Consider the following 20998-nt stretch of genomic DNA (forward strand, 5'->3'; position numbering starts at 1 on the left):
ATGCTAAAGGTGCTGTATAAATGCAGTTGTTGTTGCTGAAGTTTGCACATTTTTGCAGTGGAATGCCAAGCATCAAATGCACAACTGTTCTAAGTTGTACATTCTATAAAGGCAGTTGAAATTTTCCTTGTAAGTAAATGATGTTTATTGGAATTTATCAGATTGGTTTATAATAATTACATCTGAATTTTATTAATAATAATTGCAAAGCAATTTAGGTTTCTAGGAATTTTTTAAAAATGGAATACTGAGGGGGTGAAATTGGTCTTTGGCAGTAGATTGAAACACGCACACACAGTGAATCGGCAGCCTATTTATGCACTGAAAAGGAAATTGGGTGTGGTGTAAAAATGGACTGCTGATTCATTAGGTGCATGTTTTGCATTACTGGTGAAGAAAAATTTCAGTCCCTATGTGTCTTTTTCTATAACTGGTCCAATTTGGCTGTGTGAAGCACAATGCATCTCTGTTATTGACAGTCTGTTGCTTGACTATGTTTAAAACCTAACTCTTTGACCAAGCTTTTACTCAGCCATTCTAATATCTCCTTTTTTGGCCCAAAGTTCATTTCTGTAGATTACGCTCTGCTGAAGTACTTTGAGGCATTTTGCTAGATTTCTATAAGAATGCAAGCTGTTATTTTCCCAGTGAAGCTTAAATGCATCACAATCAGGCTTTATTTCCAACAGATCCAAGGGTGACCAGATCGACACACAAAAAACATGCGCTAAGAGTATTAATATTCGGGTATGCAAGTCAAAAAACATTCATGTTGCCTACCAAATCATTACAGCAATTAATGACTAGCATTACTGCAACTTGAGTGAAAGAATGAAAGACTTGCATTTATATAGGTCCTTTCATGACTTCTAGTAGACCATTGTTACATATTGAGTCATGAAAGGTCATAGTACTGAATGCAATCTATTATCTGATCTCTACACAATCAATCTGTGTGCTTCAACACAGCAAATAGTTTATGGTCTCGATCTTCCCCTATAAATTGGATAAGAAATTTCAGCCACAGCATTTGAAACATCTGAGCTGCGTTTCTGAAACTAGGTTGGATCATACAATGGAATTATTTTAACATTATTATACATTGTAAACACTTCAGTCAATAATAGAAAATATTATTTTAGATAGCTTTCTTTAACCCAAAGCAAATATTATCACAGTTTTATTGAGCATTAGTATGCCTTTACTTTTTTGGTCCCACTTGTCCCACGTTGACTCTCACACAAATAACCTTTCTAGTTTGCATTCCCACAGCACAGGTTGCCTCACCACTCCAGCTGGTGCTTGAATTAAGAGTAGCTACAGACAAGTCTTCAATGCAAGGACCCCAATGACCAGCCTGCCAGTGGTATACAGTACAAGGATGCTCATTACAGCTGCGTATTTCCTGTAAGGCACTGCTGTTCGGACACTGTGCTGCTCCTATTCAAAAACAAACAATATAGAGATAACATGTATTTGTTTTCAGCAACATTCTTGGCATTTTTCACACTTAAATAATATGGTTCTGATTTTAAAAAAATAAGACACAGTCAACTTAAAACTAAACAAATCATCATTCATTCACATAGAGGTAGTCCATTGGTTCTTGTTTTTATGTGGTACTGCTGTTCTCACTAATATCAAGGATCAGTGCTGGGGTCTTGGCTATTTATAATCTATGATGCAGGCGAAGAGACAGAGAGCAATTTATCTACGTTTGCTGATGATACAAAGCTAAGTTAGAATGATGGCTGTGTGGAGGACACAAAAAAGTTGCAAAGAGATATTACAGGTTAAGTGAATGGGCAACAAAGTGGCAGATGGAGTATATTGTCGGGAAGTGTGAGATTATTCAATTTGATCATAGGAATAGAAAAACAGAATTCTTTTTTAAAAAAGGCTTGAAACTTGTAACTGTTGCTGTTCAGTGAGATTCATGATGTACTCATCCAAGGAACACAAAAAGTTAGTGTACAGATACAGAATGCAATTAGGAAAACAACTGGCATGTTGGCCTTTATTTCAAAAGGATTCAAGTACAAGATTAAAGAAGTCTTTTTACGGGATTTTAGTGAGACCACTTCTGGAATACTGTGTGTAGTTTTAGTCTCCATATTTAAAGAAGGATATCCTTTGGAGGCAGTACAGCAAAAGTTCACTTGATTGGTCCCTGGATGAGAGGCTGAGAAAATTGGGTCTCTATTCTCTGAAGTTTAGAAGGAAGAGAGGTGATCTCATTCAAGATTATGAAGGGACTTGACAGGGTAGATGCCGAGAGGTTGTTTCCTTGGCTAGAGAGTCTAGAACAAGTGGGCACAGTTTCAGGATAAGAAGCTGATCATTTAGAACTGAAATGAGAAGAAATTTCTTCAGTCAAAGGGCTGTGAATGTTTGGAATTCTCTATCCCAGAGAGTAGTGGATTTTCTTTCATTGAATATATTTAGGCCTGAATTTCATGCTCCCCCACCAGCAGGTTATTAGGTGGGCAGGAGAAACATGAAATTGAAGGAACAGGATTCCTTCTGGGTTCCTGCAGTGACCTTGCAGCAATTTTATGCTGGCAGGGGCAAGGCCTCAGATGGGAAGTCCACCCTTGCCCCAATTGAGGCCTTTAAGTGGCCAATTATTGGCCACATAAGGGCCATTTCCCATTCAGTCTCAATTTCTATGCTGGCGGGAAGATTTACCTGGCATGGGGGAAGCCCGAATATGAAAGGGCCTTGATCTCAGGTGGGAAGTGGGGCACCTCCATCAGAAGCTCCCGTCTGATTTTAGGTGATACCCCCGCCCCGCAACAAGGACCTCCCTCCCGCCAACCTCTCCTGAAACCCCAAATGCCCACTCTCTAGCCCCCCAGGCCTTCCCTGCCCTCACCGAACTGGGACACCCAAAACCTACCCTTCCGTCTAGTCCTGGCACTTAAGCTCTGGCATTTAGAAGCACTTCCTCTTTTGCCCACTGCAGCTCCTGTCACTGCAGGGATTAGAGAGCTACCGACCAATCTAATTGGCCGACAGCTTTCCAGGGCAGGACTTCCTCCCAAGTGAGGGGCAGAAGTCCCGCCTGCAGCCAAACAATGCTCATTCTAGCGTGAGATGGCTGCAGGGCAGTCAGAAGTGGTGGGGATGTGTTCCCTGTCGACTCTTCAATGGCAGGTGGGGAAATCCCACCATCCAAAAGATTCAGACCTTAAGGTTGGAATAGGCAAATTTTGGTCTCTCAGGAAGCCAAAGGATATGAGGAGCAGGCGGGAAAGTGGAGTTGAAGCCCAAGGTCAGGCATGATCATATAGAATGTTGGAGCAGACTTGATGGGGTTGTGTTATCTTCTCCTGCTCCTATTTCTTGTGTTCTTATATAATATATCTGAGTGAAACTTTCAGTTCAAAAGTCTTTTTAGCTATTTTTGTGAAAAGTTGTTAATGATTTCACTGCAGTAAATAACGTAAAAATAAAGAAACCAAAGTGAGCGGTTTATAGCTGACCACCAGACATCTATGCTTGTAAAATTTGTGTATTTAATGACCTATAATTGACTGGTGTTTCATGGATTTTTATTGCTATAAGCAGAAGAACTGGAGAAACAAATGGACTGCACATAGAGAGTAGATCATTGACTTGCACTCATAAATTATCCACACAATGAGTTGGATTTTCCCAGCCCCATGGGGATGGAGTTGGAAGCAGGGGAGATGGGAAAATAGGGGGCTACTGTGGCTGAATGGCTCCCCATCACGTTCCCACTGTCAGGGAACTTTCCCAAGGTTGGCCTGGTAACAGGATTGGCTGCCCACTCCACTCAGATGGGCAGCCAATTAGGGTGTGGCGATTTTGTGGCATTGCTGGAACTTTTCCAAAGACAGAGTAGTTCTTTGCCATGTGAGGTGATAGCCAGTTCATTAGAGGAGACTTCCCTGTAGAAAGTTGAGGGCCATCAAAACCATTGGCTCCAAGACCCAATGGTGAGGCAGTGTGGATGAAAGACTGCAATTGTGCTCGATCCTGCTGAGGGGCTTCCTCTCCACCCTGATGTCCCTACTGGCTTCAGAGTCTTCAGTGCAGCCCTTGTGTGATGGCCAGCAAGAAGGCCTCCATGTTGAGCCACCCTCACAGACCCCAACCCACCTCAGCAGTGCCACCTCTCCTAATGGAGCTGAAGAGGCAAGTGGCCAGTCTTCTGATTGGGCCTTCAGCCATGAGGAGCTACCTGGCATCTGTAATATGATGATGAGTGCAGAGGTGGTCAATCAAGTGGCCACCTCCAGCAAGATTGCACCACCGATCTCATTGTCTACGAGTGCGGGATCGGGAGCCCAATTTGGGTCTAATGTCGGAGTTCCGAAGCCATGGGAAAATCCACCACAATGAGTTCTCTATATCTACATATGGAAAAGTAATCCCAAGTCATTCACATATCTAATGGTGAGTAGTTATGAAGTATAATAGGCACAGCTCGGGGACAAGGCACCAATCTATGTTTTGTATGGTATGTAGCACCAAGGAACTATTATCTAGAAGGAAAATTCAGAAGAGCAATAATGGCAGTGGGTACAGGAGAACCAAAGTGTTTCATTGGATCATCTTTGTGAAATGTTTATTTATTCAAGATAAAGGAATGGTTTTATTTTATTTGTAAAACATATTTCTTTAATATGCATACACAGTATAGTTCATAAAATTTATAGTAGTTAGTATGGTAACAGTTCTTCACCTGGAATTAAATTGTCTGTGCCATATTAGTTGTTAAAAGTATTCAATGGCTGATGAAGCATTAATCACAGCTGGGGTCAATGACACTTAGCCCATTAAATCTTGACATGCCCTGCTGCTTTTGGACAGTAAATGTAATTGAACAAATTTGCTATTAAGTGGTATATCAGCACCTGCTAGACAGCATAGGCTTATAACAGATAATACGGCAGAGAAAGGTCATCTACCATTGCTTTGACAATCATCATTTGATGTGTGTCAATACGTTTACAGACAATCAGGTTGACTTGACAAGCATAACTTGATGGATTTCTAGGATAACACTGAACATTAAGGTACATAATTAGAGTAGTAACTATATATTTGTTCATCACATGAATCCCTGGAGAGCTGTTCCTTATTATTGTCAGTAATGTACCTCAGTCAATTCACTTCATTCTCTAAATTAATAAAATTGATTAAGATACCAAGAAGTTGGAATATACAAAGGTGACATTAGGTATTGTTTGAATTACACATAAGCCACTAATTCTTTTCTCTTTTCACTAATTGCAACTGGGCAACCTAGAAGTGCCTTAACAGACTTAGGACTGGTGTAGGTCGTTCAAAGGTGTCACTAAGCAAATGTGGATATACAACCTACCTGACAACTTGTGAATGTGGAACTGAGCCTCAGACTATGCAACATCTCCTGCAATGTCTATTGCTAGAGGAACCTTGCACTGTTGCAGATCTTGCTGAATTCAACGACAAGGCGCAAAAAAGTGTCCAATTTTGGCTGGGCCATGTATAGACTGTCGTGGACATGATAAGAAGACAACTAAAAGAGTACAAGGCAATCTGTACATTTTTACTGATTGGTAATCTTACCTTCAGCTGCATATGCTAGAATTGAGCGTGCACGTATCTGTTTACCCTCAGTGGTCTTTCCAGAGCAGGTATACGAGCATGATGACCACTCTGACCATTTGCTAAGAACACAGTCTCTTGGGCAAGGTACTTCACACAAAACCGGGACTGGATAGATAGCTTCTCTGCACAATTTTCTGTCTACAAAATCTCCTGTGAACAGAAGAAACCCAACAACAATTTATTAGATTAGAGCGAAAGGAGAAAATGAGAACTCACATGAGCAGAAATGTAAATATTTGAGAGAAGTAAGATAGCTAGTACCCTAATAACTGCAACTATAAAAATTATTAATGTATCATTTCAATTCTGAATATTGCCTCATTGGGATTACTAAAATCTATTGCATTTTGCGCGTAACAAAATCCCAGTGAGATAATGACCAGATCATTTGATTTTTTTTAGGGATGTTGATTAGGATAAATATTGGCAAGGATACTGGAGATAACTTCTCTACTCGTCTTGAAATAGGGATCTTATAGATGGACCTGAGTTTGTAGACAGGGCCTCAGTTTAATGACTCATCTGAAAGGTGGCATCACTGACAGTGCTGTGCTCCCTCAGTACTGAACTCAAGTGTTAACCTGGATTTTGCGCTGAGTTCTCTGGACTGCAATCTGAACTCCAAGAGTTGGTATAAATGGTCAACTAGCTGCCTTCATTATTCTCCTTCATAAAATTTAGAAGGGAAGCCTGAAAATTATATAACTACCTCGGATCTGTCATGCAGCACCAAAAAAAACTTAAGTAAATCAAATCTAATTAAACACAAATGTTGGGCAAAATCATCCCAGATTTGCACAGTGTTGTAGCGGGCAGGAAAAAGGAGGTTTTACCCAGCGGCCTCAATGGCAGCTTTTTGCACTATATCATCCCATTCCCTCATTAATAATGCATTCCCTGGAAACCACCAGATTGCTAGCAGGGCGGCCTCTGAGTTGCCCACCCTCCAGTCATCTCAGGACGTCAGTAATCCTGGCACTATATTTAAAGGGCGCCTGTGCTAGCACTCTCTAAGGGATCGGAAGCTGCTACAAAGTCATGGCTGCCCTCAAATTTAGCGATGCCTCCCTTGGGCGCTTACTGGATGCAATGGAGGCCTGACGTGAAGCTCTCCAAATTCGCTCTGGTCAAAAACCAGCATTCAAGATCACCAATCCAGCATGGTCAGTGGACAGCCACCCACTGGCAAAAGAGGATGAATGATCTCCGTTCTGCCAGGGTAAGCCACTCTTCCCAATATTCCCCACTCACAAACCCTTCACACGTCCAGGGGGATCTCACTCACTGCCAGTTCAAGCACCATCACCATTCACCCCCTCACACACATCTTTATTTGCCCTGTGGATCATGTCCACATCCCATCCATGGCGTCATTCACCAACTACACATGCCAAGCATCCTTCTCATCTGACCTGGTAGGCGTCCTGCTTATACTCTCTCCATCTGCCTTCATGCAGGACAAGCTGACACACAACAAAATGGAGAGGTCGCAGACTATTGAAGGAATGTCTGAAATCAAGGTCCTCTCGAAATTTGAAAATAGAGTCATCCAGCTGGCTGGTGATGATCTGGACCATTCCTGTGCTGATGATGAGGTTGGCCGTGCTCAACCAAGTGAGGATCCAGCAGTGCAACATCCATCAGACAATAATGCTGTGAGTCAGTTCCTCTGTTCTGCAGTCCCCTGCCATGCATTAATTATCTCTCCTTGCTTTTGCAGACACATCTGGGGAGCAGCTGAGGGAGTCCCCGAGCCAGGACTCGACTCAAGCCCTGAAGACACCTCGGAGGAAGAATCTGATGACACCCTCATTGAAGACCCATCACAGCGTTCATCCATACCCTCCACCAGCGCAGAGACACAGCCCTCGGTGGGACCTAGTTCTACAGTAGCCTCAGGATCACAATCTGGTGAGCACATCGCATTGTCTGATCCACAGCAGGCTTCCCAGATTTCTGGCCCTTGGGGACTGCTGGAGGTCAGTGCAATGGCCTCACCACCAGCATCCTTGTATTCGAGGACCACATCACTGTCATCCCCTTCAAAGTCCTCCTGATCAGAGGATATGCGCAGCTCTTTCATCTCCTCCTCACCAGGTCCTCCCCCCCAAACCCCCGATGCAGCGCCAGGTTGTGTAGTGCGCAGCAAGCGACTATGATGCACGACACCCTCTGGGGACTGTATTGCAGTGCTCCACTGGACCCGTTGAGGCACTGAAACCTCATTTTCAAAACACCTATTGCTTGCTCCACCAAAATCCAGGTCACAGCATGAGCCTCATTATACTGCCACCCTGCTGCAGTCTGAGGCCGCCGCACAGGCATCATCAGCTACGTCCTCTGCGGATATCCCTTGCCCCCAAGAGGCCTGCAGCCTCTGTGGACTCTGGAAGATGTGAAGGATCTAAGTCCTGCTAAGGATGTAGGAGTCATGGACAGTCCCTGGATATTGTGCGCAGACTAGTAGGATACATTTGTGTTGGTCATATACCAGCTGAACATTCAGTGAGTGGAAGCCCTTGCTTTTGACCTAGTTGACTGCTTGTTGCCACGGAGACCTAAGGGCCACACAAGTGCAGTCAATGGCACCCTGCACCTGTAGAAAACCAGAGACCTGCGCAAATCCCAGCACTCTTGCTTCATGGCTTTCCAGATCCCAGGCAAAATGCACAAAGTTCAGTTCCTTTGCAAAGATGGCATCCGTGACCTCCTGGATACACTTGTGCATGAAAGCTTGCGAGATCCCACATGGGTCACCTGTGGAGCCCTGGAAAGAGCCACTGGAATAAAAATTGAGTGCCACGGTCACTGGCAGTGGATATCCTCCATGTCCCTGTGTCACCAAATCCTGCAGGTGTCATATGTGACCGACCAGTTCCCTAGACATGCGCAGTCTTCAGCGACACTGGTTCTCAGTCAGCTGCAGGAATGACAGGCGCTGTCTAAAGACACTGTGTCTAGTGAAGCGCCTATGAGCGACTGCTCTCTGTGGATCTTCAGCTCCGTGCACAGCAGGCCCTGCCACCCCTTCATCTTGAGGAACGTGCTCCTCCTTTTGGGGAGCCAGGCACCTCCACCGTACTCTTCTTCTTCTCTGGTCCAAGTAAGCCATGAGGCATGCCGCTAAATCACCGCCTAGAAGGGAAAACAGTAAAAACTGGGAAATAAGAATACTGGTCTGAACTGTTTTTTTCTTTCTGGGCAGGCTCCATGAGACTGATAAAAACAAAAAACTACAGATGCTGGAAATCCAAAACAAAAACAGAATTACCTGGAAAAACTCAGCAGGTCGGGCAGCATCGGCGGAGAAGAAAAGAGTTGATGTTTCGAGTCCTCATGACCCTTCAACAGAACTAGGAACACCCAGAACTTGCTAGTTCTGTTGAATGATCATGAGGACTCGAAACATCAACTCTTTTCTTCTCCGCCGATGCTGCCAGACCTGCTGAGTTTTTCCAGGTAATTCTGTTTTTGTCCATGAGACTGATGTTCTCTTCCTGCAGGATCAAAGAGAGGCATGGGTTTGCATTTGTGTCCTAAGTCTGAAAGCCCATTCATGCATGCAGGGGAGTGCTGGTCACCATTTGGATGACCAGTGTGTAGTGCGCTCACTTGCTGTCCGAAACACTATCCACCTCTGCCCCACTCCACTTCACTAATTGGCGGCAATTTTGGCCACTGGATTGCATGCTGTGCTCTCAGCTCAGGCACAGGCATTCTCATGACCAACACTGCAAGGCTGCACTGTTAGCTTGAACCATCATGGATACTGGTTTAAACCTTAGTAAAGTTATTGCAAGGGGATGTGAAGTGCTTCCACCAGTGACTGCGCCATAGCCACCTACTGCAAGGGGATTCTACAACTTGCTCAGTTGGCCAATTTGTTCCACTGCCCCCTAAAACGCACAATAATTTGCAGTGTGCATTTGAGTGGTGAAAACTTCTGGAGCATTTGGTGGCACTTTAAATCTTTTGCATTGCATTGTGCGCAGGAAGGGTTCAGAAGCCCGACTCCAAGCATGTCAATGGAGCTGCAGCTGATCGATCTCAGCTACAGAAAAATGCTCACTTTTGACAAGCTTTTCCAAGTCTGTGGCTGCTTCCCTCATCCCCATTCCCACCCAGCCCCCACCCACCACCCCCCGCAACCTCCACCCCAGCACATGCTTGTGTACTTCCTTCAGTCTGTGTTGCCTTGCCCCCACCCCCCCCATTCCCCCCGGCCGGATCTGCACTGAAGCCCTTGCCCCAGCACTGCACTGAAAGCCAACTGGCAGAAAGTGACTTGCCTGTGCCCCTGCCACCCCCTAAATGCATGGCAGCTCTTCCTTGATGTCTGATGGGTGATGCTCACAAGCGCTGTGCAAGGTTGTGTGCACTCACCTCTGAGTTCCCCTTGAAATTCAGGTTGCCAGGTATGCGTCACTTATGTACAGTTGTGAAACATGTCAGCGTATAATCACGCTCATGTGCCTGGATGTTCCAGTGTGGGGTGATGATTCGGGTGAGCAAATGTATTGAAGTGACATTCCTGATGTGGCAAGAAATGTGGCCCACCATTGACTGATGGAGCAGACAGTCACAAACTGGTTTCACGATGGGGTAAAACCGATTTTTGGTCTTAGACCATAAGACCATAAGACATAAGAGCAGAAATTAGGCCATTCGGCCCATCGAGTCTGCTCCGCCATTCAATCATGGCTGATAAGTTTCTCAACCCCATTCTCCCGCCTTCTCCCCGTAACCTTTGATCCCCTTACCAATCAAGAAGCTATCTATCTCGGTCTTAAACACACTCAGTGACCTGGCCTCCACAGCCTTCTGTGGAAATGAAGTCCATAGATTCACCACTCTCTGGCTAAAGAAGCTTCTCCTCATCTCTGTTCTAAAAGGTCTCCTCTTTACTCTGAGGCTGTGCCCTCGGGTCCTAGTCTCTCCTACTAATGGAAACATCTTCCCCACGTCCACTCTATCCAGGCCTTTTAGTATTCTGTAAGTTTCAATCAGATCCCCACTCATCCTTCTAAACTCCATCGAGTATAGACCCAGAGTCCTCAAATGTTCCTCATATGTTAAGCCTTTCATCTTCTCACCATATTGTCCACCCACCCCCTGCCCGCCATGATGCCCGATGCCAATGCAGCCAGAAAACCCGGCTGTCATATTTCAAATTCAAATTGCCAAATTTCATAAAATAATACTTATTCAGTGCATAGATTTAAATGATTGCACTAAATCATTAAGCTGCTAAATGAGTTATTCATTGAGTTAAAAGAGCAGAGATAGAAGTGGGTTAATCAATGCAATAAACATGTATGCAGGAAGTTAAACCTCAATGAGATTTACTATGTTAAACTGCACATCATTGTTGTATGTACATACTGAATAGATCCTGCTTTAAGTATATTCTGGCTTTCAAATTGTTTTGATCTGAGTTATGTCATGAAAATATAATAATTTGCTTAATATTATTGTGATTTATTGTAAAAGTGGATTACTAGTTGGATTTGGATTGGTTTCTGTGCGTGTGTGCATTGGGGGGGGTTTATTTAATTGAATTAGAGACAGCTGGTATGGAGGTTTTGAGTTATCAACAAGCAGCTAGGTTTGAAATGCTAAATATGTAAACATGGTTGAAGTTTTAGAATGTGAGGTGTAAGGAACATTTGCATTTTTAGATAAATTTGGTTAGTCTGAATTTCAAAGAGAGGGAAAGATGTTATACCTGTCCAGAAGAAGCTAAGCCAAATTGTGCGCTATTTTTCCCAAAGTTAATCATAAAATTAGTACCATGAAAGATTTATATTATGAGAAAGTAAAATTGCAAAGACATATTGGAACAATGGAATTTGCATTAATAAGGGAGAAACATTTATAAAGAAGATGAGGCTATGTGTAAGAGGAGAAGGCATTCTAAGATCTAACAAGTGTGAAAAGCCTCCAGCCTTTGTGTATCAAGTTGCTGTCTACAGGAACCAAAGCTGAGAAAACTCACTTTGAAACTCATTGTCCAGGGTATTGTGTGTTTTGCCTGGGTCTGTTTAAGTCTATTTGTTTTTACTGTTGCCTTAACAGAGGTGTAACCAGGAGCCAGATTAATTAGGGGTTTTAGGAGTTATTATAATCATGATTTGTAGATTTATGTATGTGCTTCAAATCTTTTCTTTTGTTATTAAATGTTTAATCTAGTTTTCTAAAAACCTCTGAAGTCACAGTAGTCTTATTACTTCTCAATTCAAGGCACGCATCTCGAAATAAAATACAAATTGCAAAACAGTTGTAACTCGTGATCAAGTTTCTCCCATGGATTTAATCCACCTGGCACACATCAACTGCCACGTCATAACAATTGCCATTGCATATAGATTTTCAGACTTACTATGCTTGGATTATACATGCACAGGGCTCAATTAAATGTTGAAGTGTGGGCTTGCTCCTATGGCTGACTTCTAGTAAATCCAAGTTCTAAACATTATGAACCAGGAAATAGACTATTTTGGGGGAGTTGGCTGAAAATATTACTGCGTACCACTTGCCCCAAACAGTATGTAGTGAATGGATTTAAACATATGAACTGTAGTATTATAATACATTTATAAATTGATGCTTAACCATTTGCATACTCACATCCTAAAGGGCCCCTTTTGCTAACAGTATATCTAGGCAACCCATAGACATGCATGAGCTTCCACATTTCAAGAAAATTCCTCCATGATGTGATGACTCCACCAGCTGCCATTTATATGTTGCATATTTTTCAATTATACTTTGAGAGGGACAGTGAACAATTGCATAGCATTGGCTATACTCATGAATCAATCAGCACTTCACCAATCTTCTTTACAATTGCAGGACAAAGGGGCCCAGAACTGAAGGGAGAGGCTGGTAACTAGAAGTTATACACCCAACTCAAATCTCTGGGCCATCTGCAAGAGCTCAAGTGAATGACACGGGCCACTACTCCATTTGCAACCAATTGCAACCATCTGGCCAAATTACAGTGTACTCCTGTTGTGTTTATTTTTCTTAATTCCATAAATTTTCCCATACACTGAAGACATTCTGGTAACAGGGAACCAATCAAAACATCCTAATATGCAACCAAATTGATTTTCTACATGTCATCCCAGGAAACTTAAAAACGCTCAGCGGTATAGAGTCAGAGTTTTCCCAGCCATTCAGGAGGCTTTCCTGCAGGATATAGCAAAGTTCCATGATAATCTATTTGGTGAACCATCAGAAGTGAAGCAATAGTTTCTTAGACATATACAAGTAACTGCGGCATGTTCACTCTTTGAATAGGCAAGGATCTACAGAGTTCTCCTTTAACAAAGCCATACTCACTTCTTCTCATGTCTATGGAAATTTTCCCTATCCTTGAACTATATGAGAGCAAAAAAATTTCCTAATTAGGCAGCATCTGTGTAAAGAGAGAAAAACAGAGGCCTGGATTTTCGGAACAATGGAGGTCCTCACTGCCATTGTGAAAATGGCGGACAAACCTGAAATTTGAAAGACCCATCACTGAACACGAACACGAACTACCATTATCACGGGGGCAGGAATGGGGTCAGGTCACATTTTGCGCATTTGCATTTCACAGAGGCAGCTGCCCATCGAAATAAGCAGCTGCCTCCATTCATGTATGATTTTGGTATGAGGCAAGTGTAAAACCTGATGTGCGTAGGAGCTAGTCTAAACTTTGTAGATTCATTTGGATGGCCAGGGCATCCTTTGGAGAGAGACGGTACCCTTTTGGATATGGTCCTGGGACACTTGTGGAGGAGGTCAGGTGCCCTTTGGGAAACTAAAATTAGGCATGAATGTGCGTAAAAAGTGCATAATCTCATTGGAACTGTAAAGCTCATTGCAGCTGTTATAAACAACTGTCAAAATTGTTAAGATGAACTATGAAAGCGTGTTGTAAAGTTGCTAAGTAATTTAAAACTCCTCCCCTTTAACTCTGAAAAAAAACTAACTGGAGTGTTAAAAATTGATTGTTCGTTATTTCACTCTGACTTATGACACAAGCCTGAGGGCTACCATCACTGGATCAGTGCTACATGACTGAATTCACAACTGTATTATCACAGTAGGGTGTCTGCCGTTTCCCAGTTTGATTAAGAGCTCCAAGTGGTTATGGTCTCTTTGAAGTGGGACTATGAATTCCAGTGCTTGTTTTTATAAGGGATTATCCAATTGAATAAAGTGTTTCTGCTATATGGGATAATGCAGTTGAAGGAATGTAAATGCAGTAAATGAGTTTTTATGACTGAGAGTTCTTTTTTAATATAGTCTGCAACAGACACTTGGAACTTAATTTTCTTAAATCTCAGCATGGGTCTGAAGTCTGCGCATGGGGTGAGTTAGCATGCTAGGTGTAAGGGCAAAGGGTGTTGGGTGAGGGAACATGGGTCGGCATGAGTAGGCTCTAAGTTGGCATAGGGGCTCTAAAGGGCTGTGGGAGGTAGATGGGGGGTAGAGATTGGCATGAAGGGCAAGAGTGGCCATGAGGGTGGATGGGGGACAGATTGGCATGAGTTTTCATGGATAGGGCATGGGGAGTGTGCGTGGGATAGGTATGGGGGTGGGGCTGGAGGGCTGATTTATGTTTTCCTTTTTTTTTAGAAACTGTTTTTAAAAAAAGTGCCAGGGCATCAAGGCAGGCCTTCTGCCTTTGTCCCCGGAGGACGCACTTTTCTGTTATTCAATCTCTCCTGTCTTTCACCCTTTGCAGACCTTCCGTCGTTCTTGTCTCACCCTGCCCTTGTTCAAAACCTTTCACATTTCTAACTTTTCCTAGTTCTGATGGCATCCTCCGCACTCATTCCCGGCTCACCTGGCCCGACTCCTGGGGAACCCCACCACCCTGAAACAAGAAAACAATCTTTCAGTGGGCTTTCTCCCGGGCCAGGTTTGCAGAGCAGGGAAATGTCCCGGCTCTTCATTTCTGACCCGGGAGCGAAGGTCCAGGACAGAGTTAATGGCTGGAATTTTCCAAGCCCCCATGGTGAGTTCCCGGCGGTGGTGGTGGTGGTGGTGGGGGGTGGGGGGGAGGCGTGGAAGTGGCTAGACGTTGAAATCCCCATTCACATCGGCGGGACCGGAAGATCCCGCCAGTATGAGGTGCTGGAAAATTCTGGCCAGCATTTCAGGTTGGTGATCTTACACCAGAAGTGGAAACAGTTAGAAATGTAATCAGTTTTGAGCAAGGGCAGGGTTCAACAAGGACTAAGCAAGATCTGTGATAGGGTGAAAGATGGAAGAGATTGAATGACAGAAGAGTTAGGTCTTCCAGGGCCAAAGGGAATGGTGATGGGCTGAGAAAAGAAACAAAGTAACAAAAGGTGTGCCTAGAGAAGGCGTGTGGCTAACTGAAAGAAAAAAAAAATGAAACAAAGAAAGAAGATGGGGACAGAGTTTATGGTCTGAAATTGTTGAATTCGCTGTTAAGTCTGGAAGGCTGTAAGTGCCTAATTGAAAGATGAGATACTGTTCCTGAAGCTTACATTGTGCTTCACTGGAACAATGCAGTCAGCCAAGGGTAAGAGTGAGTGCAAGGTGAAGAATTAAAATGACAGGTCACTGGAAACTCAGGGTCATGCTTGCAGACAGAATGGAGGTGTCCTGCAAAGTGAACACCCAGTCTGCATTTGATCTCCCCAGTTTAGAGCAGAGCACATTGTTTGAAGACAACACAGTAGACTAGATTGAAAGAAGTAAATGTAAATCGCTGCTTCACCTGGATGGATTATTTGGAGCCGTGGAAGGTGAGAAGGGAGAAGCTAAAAGGGTAGGTGTTACATCTCCTGTGTTTGCATAGAAAGGTGCTGCAGGAAAGGCATGGAGTATTGGGGGTGACTGAGGAGTGCATCAGTGTATCACAGAGGGAAAGGTCCTTTCAGAATGCTGAAAAGGGAGGAGAGGGGAAAGATGTGTTTCATGGTGGCATCACACTGAAGGTGGTTGAAAAGGTGGAAAATGATCAGTTGAATACAAAGGCTAGTGGTGAGGAAGGTGGGGACAAGCGGATCTCAGCATGGTTCTAGGAGGGAAGGGAAGTGGGGTGGCAGCAGAAGTCGGGAAATATGGTGGACACAGTCGAGGATCCTGTCAACCACAGTAGCAGTGGATCCTTGGTTGAGGGAAAAAGAAGACATCTTTGACGCATAGTCGTGGAGGTTGCATCATCAGGACAGAAGGAACAAAGGCAGAGAAACTTGGAGAATAGAATGGAATCATTACAGGTTGTAGGGTATGTGGAAGTGTAGTTGAGGTAGCTGTGGGAGTCAGTGGGCTTTTCATAAATATTAGTTAATAGCCTATTGTCAGAAACAGAGAAGTCAAGGAAGGGGAGGGAAGAGTCAGAGATGGAATCTAAATGAAACTGAGAGAAGAGTGGAAAGTGGAAGCAAAGTTGAAGAAGTTTTCCAATCAGGGTGAGAGCAGGACATGGCACCGATGTTTCATAGTCATCAATGTACCAGAAAAAGAGTTGCGGGAGGGACACAGGTAGGACCAGAACAAGAAATGCTCCACATATCCTGCAAAAAGGCAGGCATAACTCTGACCCATGTGGGTACCCATAGCAACACCTTATGTTTGAAGGAAACAAGTGGAGTTGAAGGTGAAGGTGTTCAAAGTGAAAACAAGTTGAGCAGTCAGGTGGAGGAGAGTAGTGGTGAATAGGGAAGTTTGGGCTTCCATTTCAGGAAGAAGCAAAGAGCTCTGAGATTGTCCTGGTGGGACATAGAGGTGTAGAGAGTTTGGACCTCACTGGTGAAGAGGAGGTGGTTAGGGCCAGGAAGTTGGAAACTTTTAAAGTGACGGAGAGCATCAGAAGAGTCACAGATGTAGGTAGGAAGAGACTGGACAAGGAGAGGGCTAAATTTCCTGTCATTCAGCCTCTACTGTCTTCCACTCTATCACAAACCTCTCTTTTTGTCCCAACCACCCCTTGCTCAAAACCTATTACATCCCGAACTTTCCCCAGTTCGGATGAAATGTCACTGCCCTGAAACATTGGGCAGAAGTTTCCGAGCCTGCTGGCGGTGGGCGTGATAGCGTGTGCGGAAAATATGGCACGAACTGTTTCACTATGGCGTGAAGGCAGGTCTCGATCATCTGCTCAGCCCGCCAACAGCAGGCCGCGTTTCCCATCATCGGTCGGCGGGGAGCTAATTGTAATATATCAGCATATTATTAAAGGGCCATCCTGCTGTATCATCCGTCCACATCGGCGGGTAAGCATGCTGACGTGTTTCACAACAGCACACAGGTGACGTGTACTTGGCGGCTTTCAATTTGGGGCAACTGAGGTGAGTGAGCGGCAGCTTTCTCCACAACTCACCTGTTGTTCACAGGCCTCAAGGGCGCCAAGGACAACTGCTGGTTGGCTCCAGAGGTGACTGCTGAGGTGGGGGGAGGGGGGGGGGGGTGGTCAGATGCTGCCCTGGTACTACATCTTGCGCACGGGCAATGGAGGTGGGGGCAGGGTAAGCGAGGGAAGCGGCATTAGGGGCACCTGTATAAACTGACCATGTCTCTGCAACTGAGACAGATCAGGCACAGCCAGAGTGATATGATTGGGACAAAAACAGAAAATGCTGGAAAAACTCAGCAGGTCTAGCAGCATCCGTGGAGATAGAAACAAAGTTAATGTTGCGAGTCCGTATGACCCTTCTTCAGAGCTCAAGGAAATGTGATGAAATTTATACTGCTAAGGGGGGTGGGGCAGGTAGAGCTGGATAGAAGGCCAGCGACAGGTGGGGACAACGGAGGGATTGACAAGGACGTCATGAATTAAAGGACAAAGAGAGTGTTAGTGGTAGTGGTTAGTGCTAAAAAAGATACTAATAGTGGCATAAAGGCACAATGTGATAATAGCAGAACAAGGGTAGCATTGTGAGAAAGAACATCATGGGACAAGTAACAGATGGGCCTGTAGGGAATGGGGTGGGGCAAGGGGGCCACGGTGGGGATAAAAAAGATAGAAAATGGGATAGAAGGGTGATAAAAAATGGGATAAAACCACGGATAAATGAATAAAAATAAAAATAAAAATGGAAAAAGAATAAAAATGAATGTAGAAAAAAGGGGGATTAAAAAAAAGGTGAAGAAAGACAAGACAACTCATCGTCTGAAGTTGCTGAACTCAACGTTATGTCCGGAAGGCTGTAAAGTGCCTAATCGGAAGATGATGTGCTGCTCCTTTAGTTTGTGCTGTGCTTCACTGGAACATTGCAGCAGGCCAAGTGTGGACATGTGGGCATGAGAGCAGGATGGTGTGTTGAAATGGCAAGCAACAGGAAGGTCTGGGTCATGCTTGCAGACAGGTCTGCTAGCAACATGGAGGCACCAAAGGGCCACCAAGCTCTCCATACCTTACCACACCACCCCCCGCCCCTGCACCAGCCCCCACTCCCCCGGCACTTTGTTCGACCACGGAGCAATTATGCTGCACACATTGTACAATCTCCTCGCCAACACTGACCATGTAGCAGTCACTGCTGAAGGCGCTCACAGCCCCTTGCAATCTATGCTTCCTGATTTGGACCAGTGTCCCCCATGTCGCAGGTTGACAGGGCAGCCATACAGCACACACACCTCTGCCCATCCAAGGGGTGTTCAGCACCCTCTGGGAAGCATTATGGGGCGGTTACACAGGGCCAGGAAAGGTGCTAAGTACAGCCATGATAACCACGTCTGTCTCTCTCTTTCATGCTGCAAGAGGACTACATCAGGATCATGGATCCTGGTGATCTAGCTGTATGCCTGATGGCCTACAGAGGCCGTAGAAGACGGAGGAGAAAGCGACTGAGGCTCCTGGCTGCGCAAAGGTAGGAGCAGCAAACTCATGAAGAAGGGGCAGCAGGGGCTCCCACACACACTGCCCAGGAGCGACATTGAGCCGTGGCTGACGGCGCCTAGTGACACCCAGGGTCTATAGATGCCGCCTGCCATTCCTGCAGATGACTGAGAACCAGTGTTGCTGACGACTGCGTATGTCTAGGGACCTGGTGGCTCACATCTGCCACTTGCTGCAGGACTTGGCACCAAGAGGATCTGGAGGGCATCCACTGCCAGTGGCTGTGAAATTGACCACCTCATTCAATTTCTATGCCAGTGGCTCCTTTCAGGGCTCCACAGGTGACCTCTGTGGGATTTCACAATCTGTCACCCACAAATGCATCCATGAGGTCACAGATGCCATCTTCTCCAACTTTGTGCATTTCGCCCAGGACCGGGACAGCCAGGATACAAGGGCCATTGGATTCGCCCCGATCTTGGGATTCCCACAGGTGCAGGGTGTGATTGACTGCGCTCATGTGGTGCTCAGGTCTCCATCGCTACACTCAGTGGGTTTCATCAACCACAAGGGCTTCCACTCATTGAACATACAGCTGGTATGCGACCACCAGAAATGCACCCTGCAGATGTGCACACGGTTTCAAGGGAGCATGAACGAGGCTTACATCCTGAGTCACTTGCAGATCCCTGCAATCTTCCAGGGTCCACAGAGGCTGCAGGGTTGGCTCATTGGGGACAAGGGCTACCCACAGAGGTTGTGGCTGATAACACCCGTGCGGCGGCCTCAGGCTGCAGCAGAGCGACGCTATACTGAGGCTCATGCAGCAGCTCGCAACTTGGTGGAGCAGACCATCGGGATGCTGCAGACGCAGTTCCGGTACCTGAACCGATCTGGTGCAAGTCCTGCAATACAGTCTGCAGAGGGTGTCACACATTTTCATCGTCTGCTACGCCCTTTACAAACTGGTGCTACAACGGGGAGAGGAGCTGGCTGAGGAGGAGATGGAGGAGCTGCATGCCTTTTCCAATGAGGAGGATGCCGACGGTGATGAGGATGAGGGGGTCCTTAGTGGTGACGATGATAGGATGAGGCTCTCGCACTGGCTAGATGAGGCAGGCAAGCTTGGGCAGCCCTCATAGCTGCCAGACTTGTGGAGGATGTTGACAACATACAGTGAGGTGCCCCACATCCTCATATCGCAGTTGTCAACGTTTGACTCCAGTCTGGCTTATGGCAGCACCAATACCCTCTGTGAAAATGCTCCTGTCATGGAGATGCAGTGAAGGTAATAGTCGCTTCATTACATTGGATGATGACAACAGGTCAGAGGCTAGGACTCATGTGATGTGCAACTCACCTCCTGACTCTCCAAAGCCTGTCCACCATCTACAAGGCACAAGTCAGGAGTGTGATGGAATACTCCCCACTTGCCTGGATGAGTGCAGCTCCCACAACACTCAAGAAGCTTGACACCATCCAGGACAAAGCATCCCGCTTGACTGGCTCCACATCCACAAACATTCACTCTCTCCACTACCGATGCACAGCAGCAGTGGTGTGTACCATCTACAAGATGCACTGCAGGAATTCACCAAGGCTTCTCCGACAGCACTTTCCAAACCCACGATCACTACCACTTAGAAGGACAAGGGCAGCAGATAGACAGGAACACCATCACCTGTAAGTTCCCCTCGAAGTAACTCACCAACATGACTTGGAAATATATCGCTGTTCCTTCACCGTCGCTGGGTCAAGGTCCTGGAACTCTCTCCCTAACAACACTGTGGGTGTACGTACACCACATGGACTGCAGTGGTTCAAGAAGGCAGCTCACCACCACCTTCTCAGGGGCAACTGAGGTTGGACAATAAATGCTGGCCCAGCCATCGAAGCCCACATCCTGTGAATGGATTTAAAAAAAACATGCAGTGTGGACACTCCATAGATCTTCACATAGCCTCTGAGAATGTCTGACTCCTGTCTGACTGAGGGCAGCTCGCTTGTGCTCTATGATCAGGGCCATCTCAGAGATGCAGCCATAAAACTTTAGATGCATCTGATGCTGTGTCCATCTTCAGCACCTCAGTCCTGCAGGAGCTGGTGCACAGCATCACTGGTCGCAGATATTGGTGTGATGGGGGCTAGCCCCACCTTAAAAGTGCTGAGAGCACCCAGAGAGAATGAGAGAACTCTGTGGCGCCTGCCCACCACATTCTGGCAGCAATGACAAGCACTGCTGAGGTGCAAGCTGCAGTGATGTTTCCCGTGAGTGTGAGGCCGCACCATCACTGTAGTCTGAAGGTTGCACAGAGCACAGGGAAGAGGCCCAGGACAGAGATACCAACCTTTATCGTGTGCAGAAAGCTTTCACATTTGAGTGACACGAACACTGCTCATCAGAACAAGGAGCCAAAAGCAGGGTGATATTCTCAGGAGTTTACTGACAATAGTGAACAGCATGTTGAAGCGATCAACACCCAGGCCCAGGCTGTGCAACTACTTTTATCTAACTTTCCTAACCTTGCCACCACATCTTGGTGCTCCCGGGGCATCCACAGCAGAAGA

At 45.5% G+C, this 20998-nt stretch overlaps 1 protein-coding gene across 3 annotated transcripts in view; it reads right to left on the reverse strand.

Moving 5' to 3' along the window:
- thsd7aa (thrombospondin, type I, domain containing 7Aa) overlaps positions 1-20998 on the reverse strand; it is a 537669-nt gene that overhangs the window by 152558 nt on the left and 364113 nt on the right. For all 3 annotated transcript variants that reach the window (XM_041184218.1, XM_041184217.1, XM_041184219.1), the window contains exons 7-8: positions 5581-5772; positions 1206-1440 (exon numbers count right to left, since the gene is read on the reverse strand). In XM_041184218.1, the coding sequence (XP_041040152.1) occupies positions 1206-1440; positions 5581-5772 (427 nt within the window). The remainder of the gene's footprint in view (positions 1-1205; positions 1441-5580; positions 5773-20998) is intronic.

This window comes from Carcharodon carcharias, chromosome 3 (assembly GCF_017639515.1).
Source record: "Carcharodon carcharias isolate sCarCar2 chromosome 3, sCarCar2.pri, whole genome shotgun sequence".
NCBI classification, from domain to species: Eukaryota; Metazoa; Chordata; class Chondrichthyes; order Lamniformes; family Lamnidae; genus Carcharodon; species Carcharodon carcharias.